We start from the raw sequence: 10,156 nt of genomic DNA, 5'->3' as shown, positions 1-10,156 counted from the left end.
CATATAGACTCGCTCCATCTGAAATGCAAGAATTGCAAAGTCAAATCCAAGAACTACTTGATCGAGGTTTTATCCAACCTAGCCATTCACCTTGGGGCGCTCCGATTTTGTTTGTTAAAAAGAAAGACGGATCCCTACGAATGTGCATTGATTATCGTGAACTAAATAAATTGACGGTTAAGAACCGATATCCTCTTCCTCGCATCGATGACCTCTTTGATCAACTACAAGGGTCTTGTGTATATTCGAAAATCGATCTCCGCTCGGGTTATCATCAATTGAGGGTTAAGGGGGAAGATGTCTCCAAAACCGCTTTCCGAACTCGTTATGGTAGTTATGAATTCCTTGTCATGCCATTTGGTCTCACTAACGCACCGGCGGTGTTCATGGATCTTATGAACCGCGTGTGCAAACCGTATCTCGATAAATTCGTTATTGTGTTCATCGATGACATATTGATCTATTCTAAAAATGAAGAAGAGCACGAACAGCATCTCCGACTTGTGCTTGAACTTTTAAGACAAGAACAACTCTATGCCAAATTCTCCAAGTGTGAATTTTGGTTAAAGGAAGTTCAATTTCTTGGTCATGTTGTAAGTGACCAAGGTATTAAAGTCGATCCAACGAAAATCGAAGCCATTAGCAAATGGGAGACTCCTACTACTCCTACTCACATTCGTCAATTTTTGGGTCTCGCCGGGTACTATCGTAGATTCATCGAAAATTTCTCTTTGGTTGCACGTCCTCTAACCGCATTGACTCACAAGGGAAAGAAATTCATTTGGGCGACCGAACATGAATCCGCATTCCAAATCTTGAAAACGAAGCTAACCACCGCTCCTATCTTGTCACTTCCCGAAGGCAATGATGACTTTGTTGTATATTGCGATGCCTCAAAACATGGTTTTGGGTGTGTATTGATGCAACGAACGAAAGTCATTGCTTATGCTTCTCGACAACTCAAAATTCATGAACGAAACTATATGACACATGATCTCGAACTCGGAGCCGTTGTCTTTGCACTTAAAATGTGGAGACACTATCTTTATGGAACCAAGAGTACTATCTTTACCGACCACAAAAGTCTCCAACACATTTTCGATCAAAAGCAACTAAACATGAGACAACGAAGGTGGATTGAAACCTTAAACGATTACGATTGCGAGCTTCGTTACCATCCCGGGAAGGCAAATGTAGTAGCCGATGCCTTAAGTCGAAAAGAAAGAGTGGTGCCTCTTCGTGTCCGAGCCTTAAACATCACCATCCACACAAACCTTAATAGCCAAATTCGGGTAGCCCAAGATGAGGCTCTCAAGGATGAAAACATCTCTCTCGAACACTTGAACGTCCTCACCTCTCGATTCGAAGTTAAGGAAACCGGACTCCGATATTTTGCCGGAAGGATTTGGGTGCCTAGTTATGGGGACCTACGAAGCCTTATTTTAGATGAAGCCCATAAGTCACGATACTCGATTCACCCCGGTGCCAATAAGATGTACCACGACCTTAAACAGCTATATTGGTGGCCGAACATCAAAAGGGACGTAGCTACTTATGTTTCCAAGTGTTTGACATGTTCCAAAGTCAAAGCCGAACACCAAAGACTGTCCGGACTACTTCGACAACCCGAGATCCCGCAATGGAAGTGGGAAAGGATAACGATGGATTTTATCACCAAACTACCAAAAACGACGGGCGGTTATGATACCATTTGGGTTATTGTTGACCGTCTCACCAAATCCGCACACTTCCTGGCCATGAAAGAAATGGACAAAATGGAGAAACTTGCACAACTTTACATTAAGGAGATCGTAGCCCGACACGGTGTACCTTTATCGATTATCTCCGACCGAGATGGCCGTTTCGTTTCTAGATTTTGGCGTACATTGCAAGAAGCGTTGGGAACACGTTTAGACATGAGCACCGCATATCATCCTCAAACCGATGGACAAAGCGAACGTACAATTCAAACCTTAGAGGACATGTTACGAGCTTGCGTGGTTGATTTCGGAAAAGCTTGGGACAAGCACTTACCTCTCGCCGAGTTCTCTTACAACAATAGTTATCACGCGAGTATTAAAGCCGCACCCTTTGAAGCGCTATATGGCCGCAAATGTCGTTCACCTCTTTGTTGGGCCGAGGTAGGCGACGTGCAAATCACCGGACCCGAACTCATTCACGAAACCACCGAGAAAATCATTCAAATCCGAGATAGGCTTAGGACGGCCCGAAGTCGTCAAAAGAGCTATACCGACAAACGACGCAACGATCTTGAATTTCAAGTCGGTGACCGAGTAATGTTAAAAGTCGCACCTTGGAAGGGTGTAATCCGTTTTGGGAAACGCGGGAAGCTAAATCCGCGGTATATTGGTCCTTTCGAAATCTTGGAGCGTATTGGAACCGTTGCTTATCGTTTAGATCTTCCGCCTCAATTGAACTCCGTTCATCCTACTTTCCATGTATCCAACTTGAAAAAGTGTCTTGCCGAACCCGATATCATCATCCCTCTCGAGGAACTTACTATTGATGACAAACTTCATTTTGTGGAGGAACCGGTTGAAATTGTGGGCACCTCCGTCAAGACATTGAAACAAAGCCGAATCCCGATTGTTAAAGTCCGTTGGAACGCCAAAAGGGGACCCGAGTTTACTTGGGAAAGACAAGATCAAATGCAAAGGAAGTATCCTCATCTATTCGTGAATTCGGAAACGCAAGATCTCGAGGAAGAAACAACGACTACTACGCCTACTTAAATTTCGGGACGAAATTTCTTTTAAGGAGTAGGTAATGTAACATCCCGCCTTTTTCCATTTACTTTTCCGTTATACTAATATAAAGTCCGTTATATGTTTATAACATCTCCCGTTGATACGCGTTTTAAATTATCTCGTTTAGGTAATTCCCGCACCCGAACGAAAGTTGAGGGACTAAACTTGACAAGGGATCAAACCCTTGACTAGGTCAAAGGGTCAAACCCCTTTCACCCATTCATTTCCACCTCCATCTCTCTCTCTTTCTCTCTAGCAAGAACACACCCAATTTCCAAATTCATTCAATCATCATCTAAATTCGATCTAGGAGGCTTACAACAAAATAAACTACATATTTGGAATCCTCTCTTCATCCTCTTCAATTTGATACCAACTTCATCTCATTTGGGTAACTTTCTAAAATCACTAATTTTATGTGTTCTTGAGATTTTTTGAGTTATAAAGTTGTTAATTAGTGTCTATGGCTCATTGTGATGTCGTGTATGTAATTTGTATGCTCGATTCGTTGTTTTTGGTGTAACTAGTTCAATATGAAAATTACTTGCTAAATCCTTGATTTTGGATGATCAAATGTTGTTAGATTGTTAAAGTGCATGTTTTAAAAGTGTTACTAGTATCATTAGCTTCGTTTTGATGTATAGGTTGATTAAGGAAACTCCAAGAACATGATTAATGATTTTGTGAACTTGGATTAGGGTTTGATGAGCTTTACATGAACTTTTGATGCGTCAAATGCTATGAGATATTGTTGTTAAGTGTTTTGTTGCAATGTGTGTTTGATTACCTTCAAAACGGCATATCACATGTGTGAATTGGATTCCCGAAACTTAAAATGCATTTGATGAACTTGAAACTTTGAAAATGAATTCTTAATGATCACTTGACAGAAAATCGGTTATTGAAATTGATGTTTTTGTTTGATGGAACGTGTTTAGTTGTTTTCCTTGTCAAATTACCTTTCCGACGATATATAGTATGCATTTTGGATGTTTTCGGTTCATAAAATAGGTTAATTTGAGTTTTGGTTCGTGACTTGGTCTTTTTCTGCAAACTGCATGTTTCCCAGGTATTGCGCGCCGCGCATATACCCGCGCGCCGCGCAAAATTAGAAATCCCAGATGTTTGCCTTCGTGGTTAAGTTCTGACCAGGATTTACACTTGGGTGCGCGCCGCGCATATGCCCAGCTCATTTTAGTTTTTATTTTTCCTTTCACAAAATGTTTCCCGCTTAACCGTAACTCCGATTAACATGAAACTTGGCCATTCTGCTCATAAATGATTTCTCATCATGAGAAAATTGTCGGACACCCGATCCGACCCCGTTGACTTTGACTTTGACCAAGTTTGACTTTTAGTCAAACTTAACCAAACAATTATACGATCGTTCTAACATGCTTAGTTACTTGTATCGTGCATGAAACTTGACTAGTTGATTCACATGCTACATAATCGAGTCGTAACGAGCCATAGGACTAATTGAACATCTTTGACCTATCGTGTTTACCGTTATTGATACAAACCTATTGTTTAGGTCAAGACTAGCATTGTTCTTTGCACACGTTTACTTGTCGAAGTACTTTACTACTCGTGCACTCAAGGTGAGATCATAGTCCCACTTTTACTCTTTTTGAACTTACATTTGGGATGAGAAAACATAAACATTTCTTTACTAAGTGAACACAAGTACAGGAAAACAAACATTCTACATACGAGTTTAGAACAAAATCCTCAATTCGATTATCATTAGTTACACTTGCCGGGTGTAAGCGAGAACTTATGTTGTATGGATCCATATGGGTTTGACAAACCCTCATTCAAACGGTTCGCTACCGTTTACGAATGAGATATATTTTCGAGAAACAGTGTATGTTCTAGCACTAAGTGATGGGGTTCAATGGAAGGAAATGTTAAGCATTGATAATTGGGTGCTCGTGAAACAAACTTTTGGAATGGATTACTATTATTTCATTGATGCAAATCTTGTGGTTCACTTGTACTTACTTACTTAAACCTATGATTTCACCAACGTTTTCGTTGACAGATTTCTATGTTTTTCTCAGGTCCTTGAACGATACATGATACATGCTTCCGCTCATTATTTTGATACTTGCATTGGATGTCGAGTATATATATGCATACATGGAACGTCTTTTGGATACTTTTAAATTGTGTCGCATAAGTTTCATTTGTACTTAAAACTTTGTATCGTAACTTGTGGTGGAACTATTCTTGTAAACTTGATCAACCTTTACATTTGAAATGAATGCGACATATCTTTTGGTCAAACGTTGTTTTAAAGACTTATGACCACGTAACGGGACCTAAGTAGACGGCGCCGTCAATGATGATTTGGTCGGGTCGCCACACTGTGCATTTACAGCCGATTTACCCGTTCTGGATTTGTGGTCAAAAAACGATTTGTTAAGTCTCGTACGAACCCTTATGAAACGAATCAAATGAAACACCTTCGTCATCATCCCATAGCACAAACGACCCAACACGCGCAAGTTTTTTCTTCACTTGGTGGTTTTTCATACCACCGATGCACTCGAAAGGAACATTATGCTCGCGGGTTGTACCATTTTACGGAGTGCATAATTTGCAATAAATTTTTCTATATTTTTTGGAAAATGCTAATGACAACCTTTAGAGTTGTTATTAAGATATTTTGATGTAAAAATAGTTATACATTTGTAAATTAGTGAGTAGTTTTTTTCCATAAAAATATGTAGTTATTTGAATTGTACAATCAAAACATACAAGTAAAAAAAAAAAAAAAAAAAAATTAATGACAACAGCATTTTCCTATTTTTATTTTTATTTTTTGCAAAATAATTCTACCAGACTCCCTTAAACAATAGGTAGCTTGTAAAACAAGTGAATCCCTAATTCCCCAAATCCACTACCCTGTAAACTATAATCATTATAGTAGATCGAAACATACAAATCAAACATTCCGATTATCAAGATTGAAGGTCGTTTGTTCACCTTAATCAAAGATGAACGGCGGCCCATCTGGTTTCAGTATGTGCTAATTTCTTCCTTCAACTACTAATATCTTCATTTCTATTTTCAGATTTTACTAATTGTTTTATTAATTGATTAATTCAGATAATGCTCCGATCACTCGAACATTCGTTGTTGCGAGTTGTTTGTTTACAATTTTTTTTGGTATTAAAGGTCGTTCCACCAACCTAGGGCTGTCTTACCAGGTCCGTTTCTCCTAATTTTGTTTTATTATGTGTAAACCTAACCTATCAAACCCTAGTTTCAACTAATTTTTTAAATTATTGTAGCTTAATTTTAAATAATGATGATCTGTTAGATGGAGAAAAATTGATTTGTAATACTTGTATAAGCTCAATAATTAGTTGGACTAGTATCAGAGCAAACAAATTAAAACAAGTTAAAGTGAAAAAATGATATCAGCAGACTCATATATATAAAGTTCATATCTATATGTTGTTTATATTATGATTTTGTAGGTAGAATTAGGGTTTTGTTGATATTCTGGAAGAAGTTAAGATGTCAGATCCCAGCATATTTAGCATTTAATTATCTGATAGTCGATTTGTATTAAACTTTTTGATCTAAGATCATGTTTGATGTGGCAGGATATTTGGAAGAAACTTCAATTATGGAAACTGATTGTTTCGGTATTTTCATTTTCATCGACACCAGAGCTGATGTTTGGCGCTTATCTTCTTTACTACTTTCGCGTGTTTGAGAGACAAATTGGATCAAACAAATATTCTGTGAGTATTTACATAAGCATTAACGTACTTGAAATCTTGATGTGTATGTTGTATATGGCGATGATGTTTTATTATATCATTCTTCCTCCATTAGTGACAGTTAATTTGTGTTGGCAACTGAACCATATAATAGATTTTGAGAAAGTGACCGAAAGCTTTGTTCATTTGTTGATCGACTTGAAATATCTCGTTTTAACGTATCGGAATGAACATATCTGTCTGCAGGTCTTTGTCTTGTTTTCTGTAGTCGTGTCTTCACTGTTACAGCTCTTTGCTCAAGCATTTCTTAGTGGTAACCTACTCGGCATACTTTGTATACTTTGTATATTTGTGGTTTTACTTTATGATCACAATTTAATTTGCAAATAAGTGATACGTAACTTTAAGTTGTGTTCTAATTGCAGATCCAGCCTTGAGTGTGCTCACATCTGGGCCCTACGGCCTCATATTCTCATCTTTTGTACCGTTCTTCTTTGACATTCCAGTTTCAACACGGTTTCGTGTATCGAGCCTATCATTCTCCGACAAATCCTTTATTTATCTAGCTGGACTTCAGGTAGGTAGAAGTTTTGTCTTATAACTTGCAGGAGGTGGCAAATTGGCAATTTTAGCCCATTAAGTTTACAATGTGTTGTGTCATTTGTAATGGATAAAATTAGAGGAAAAACAAGTTGAACTGGTTGAAAGTAGCCCAAAATGTATCTTAATGCATCAAAACCTTTTGAATCCTTATGTCCAAAAGGTTTTTATTGAATTAATACAGTTTTCTTATTCATATCGACAGACTAGTTATATGTTGAAAATTGATAGTTTTGAACAAAATCCTGTATTTGATCAACCTGACCAGAATCATACAAAAATTACCCAATTTGTCCGGTAACAGAATTAATTCATTACCCAATGGCCAATCCTTTTGCTGCCACTACCTAGTTAGACGTTTATAACAAGGTTTCCATTTTTTTTTTTTACATCGTTAAATTCAAATGATGCAGCTTCTATTATCATCTTGGAGAAGATCTTTAATACCGGGTATATGCGGCATCCTTGCTGGTTCCCTGTATCGTCTAAACGTGCTACACATCCGTAGGCTCAAGGTATGGAGTTTTATGTTGGTTCTCAGTTCTTGTAGCATAGTAGAAAAGTTATGTTATCATTCTGAGTGAGAAAAATGAAAATAAATGAATCAAACCGTCAATGGAGAGTATAGGATGAAAACTCAATGGGGTCCAGAAATTTTTTTCCAAAGCTAATTATATTTGAAGGGTATTTTAGTGTTTGATTACCTCTAAAAAAACCATAAATTCCTCAACTATACGGGGTCCTATAGCTGATTTTAGTGGTGTCCTATACAATCTGAAAAGTATATTACAAAAAAAGTTTCAAAGTAGTGGGGTCATAGGACTCTACCTTTCATATGCTGCATTCGCCCCTGCAAACCATCTAACCTTTATCAAAATCAATAATTGTTATTACTTTTGTAATTCCAGTTTCCAGAGTTGATAGCATCCTTCTTCTCGAGGTTTTCCTTGCCTTCTATCGGTGGTACATCATCAACTTCACCAGCAAGAAATGCACCGTCATTTGCTGCTCGCCCTGTAGAGGTAATTACTCGTCTCTACAAATATATATATGCTTCCCATATTCTTACATCAAAATCTCTGCAAGCAAGCAATCATTTTGTCTCATATTTATTTCGTTCTCTTGGTTTGAACACAGTGATTGTCTACATAATTTTGTTTCATGAGATTTTTTGAATGCACCCATGGTGTCAGTACATTTTTTGAAAGTGCCATGGTATTTATTATTTAGATTAAAGATTTAAAGTATACAGAGTTTTATACTCCGTAGTTAATTAACAGTCATCCAAATTCTTATGCATGACCAAAAGTATGCAGCAATTTTGTGAATATCATATTATCACAAAAGGCGTACTAATGAATTTTTGTATGAATCAGGGTAATTATCGTGCTCCAGTGTCAGCTGCACCAGAACCACCAGAGGATTCGATAGCAACATTGGTTTCAATGGGGTTTGATAGGAACTCTGCCAGACAAGCCCTTGTTCATGCCAGAAACGACATTAATGCTGCTACTAATATTCTTCTTGAGTCACAGTCTCATTAACTTCTTATTACTTGCGCGCATCACTTTATTCTCCACAACATGAAGCCTCCATTTTTGAGTTCCATATATAATAGGTTGATCTGGTCTTCTGGTATCCCCAAATGTTGTCATGCTATTTTCTTTAAGGCTTAGTTTTCTTTTCATGTCGTTTTTCATAGATATGTGTATAATCGTCCGACTAGAGTCTTGTAGGTGATTATTGAAGACTATTAGACCATTCAATTTTAAACATATATCAAGATGTAGTGCACTGCATGCTAAACATCTCCAACAATCAGTTTAACGTGGTTCTAATTATTGTATTTGACAAGAGATGATGGTTTGTCGGATTACATAGTTGTTAAGAGGACATGGTGGCAAAAATGGTATCTTCGACGAAATGCATATAAAAAGTTTTGAGGTAAATTGTCGATACTGGGATAACTAATCCACTTTTTCTGCATTTTTGACAACAAATTTTTGTGTTTATACAAATTAAAGGCTATGTTTGGTTTGATTAAGTGAGTGATTTTTTCATACAGGAAAATTAGTGGATACCTCAAAATGTAAAAAAAAAAAAAAAAAGTATTTCATTTTCGTGAAAATTGTTCGCCGAAAAGAAAATAACTCTAGATGGTATGTTGTTATAGTAGTTTGTATGTTACATTTTAATCATTTCTATGGTATTCGTAGTATGTTATTTAGTAATTTGTATTGTATATGTTATTTTACTTGTTAGTTGAAGTTGATCACTTATGTAATCAACTTCTTGGCGCGCACAGTGCATGTGGGCTCATTACATTATGCACGCCCATCCAATACTACACGAAACGCAGACTATAGATGCACAAACCGGATAAAAAATCGGATTCGGACAACAAAAAAACCGGATTTTTTTCCGGATTTTTCGGAACCGGTTCCGGATCCGGTTCCGGTTCCGGTTCTCGGCGTCGGATTTTTTTCGGATTTTTTTCCGGAACCGGTTCTTTTTCGGATCTCGATCAGATTTTTTCGGATTTTTCTTGGACTAGGATTCGATTTTGCGAATTATATTTTTACCGGTTCTATTTTTTTAACGTTTGACAACAATAATATAATCGGTATAAAGAAAAGTTATAACGCTCAAGTGCTCAACACAATAGATAATATAAATAACAATATTCGAACAATACAATTATATAAATAACACTTTTATTCGAACGATACAATAATAAAAATAAAAACACTTTTATTCGAACAATACAATTATAATTAATACATTTCGAGCTTCGGCATGGCCATCACCCAATAATGTATTAAGACTAAAGTATATCGAGCTTCGGCATGGCCATCACCCGTTATACTTTAGTCGTCAAATGACCCAAATGTGTTATCTTGTTGAGCGCGTTGAGGATTGTGCCTTCGATCGTAGTCTTCAAAAGCAGGGTCATCAACTAGAGAAAGGTAAGCTTGTTGGTAACCCGATACATTCATTTCGGTTTGGTCCATATCAAACGGTTCATAGTCACCTTCATCCACTTCGTTTAGT

The 10,156-nt window shown here is 37.3% G+C and overlaps 1 protein-coding gene across 1 annotated transcript; it reads left to right on the top strand.

Moving 5' to 3' along the window:
* Window positions 1-5,630: 5,630 nt before the first annotated feature.
* On the top strand, window positions 5,631-9,037 carry LOC139898731 (rhomboid-like protein 20). Its single transcript, XM_071881499.1, has 8 exons — window positions 5,631-5,795; window positions 5,883-5,983; window positions 6,386-6,526; window positions 6,752-6,818; window positions 6,931-7,082; window positions 7,519-7,620; window positions 8,014-8,127; window positions 8,482-9,037. Exons 1-8 carry the CDS (start codon window positions 5,771-5,773, stop codon window positions 8,647-8,649), a joined length of 870 nt encoding a protein of 289 aa, XP_071737600.1. The 5' UTR covers window positions 5,631-5,770; the 3' UTR covers window positions 8,650-9,037.
* The last annotated feature ends 1,119 nt before the right edge of the window (window positions 9,038-10,156 follow it).

Source organism: Rutidosis leptorrhynchoides, chromosome 3 (genome assembly GCF_046630445.1).
Source record: "Rutidosis leptorrhynchoides isolate AG116_Rl617_1_P2 chromosome 3, CSIRO_AGI_Rlap_v1, whole genome shotgun sequence".
Lineage (NCBI taxonomy): Eukaryota > Viridiplantae > Streptophyta > Magnoliopsida > Asterales > Asteraceae > Rutidosis > Rutidosis leptorrhynchoides.
The sequence above is the reverse complement of the archived record's forward strand: the minus strand, read 5'-3'. Positions and strand labels throughout refer to the sequence as shown.

Excerpts from the sequence above, each read along its gene's own strand:
- LOC139898731 (XM_071881499.1), top strand. The coding sequence starts at position 5,771 with ATGAACGGCGGCCCATCTGGTTTCA. Across the intron at positions 7,083-7,518 it reads TTTATCTAGCTGGACTTCAG|CTTCTATTATCATCTTGGAG; the intron begins GTAGGTAGAAGT and ends CAAATGATGCAG. Across the intron at positions 8,128-8,481 it reads TTGCTGCTCGCCCTGTAGAG|GGTAATTATCGTGCTCCAGT; the intron begins GTAATTACTCGT and ends TGTATGAATCAG.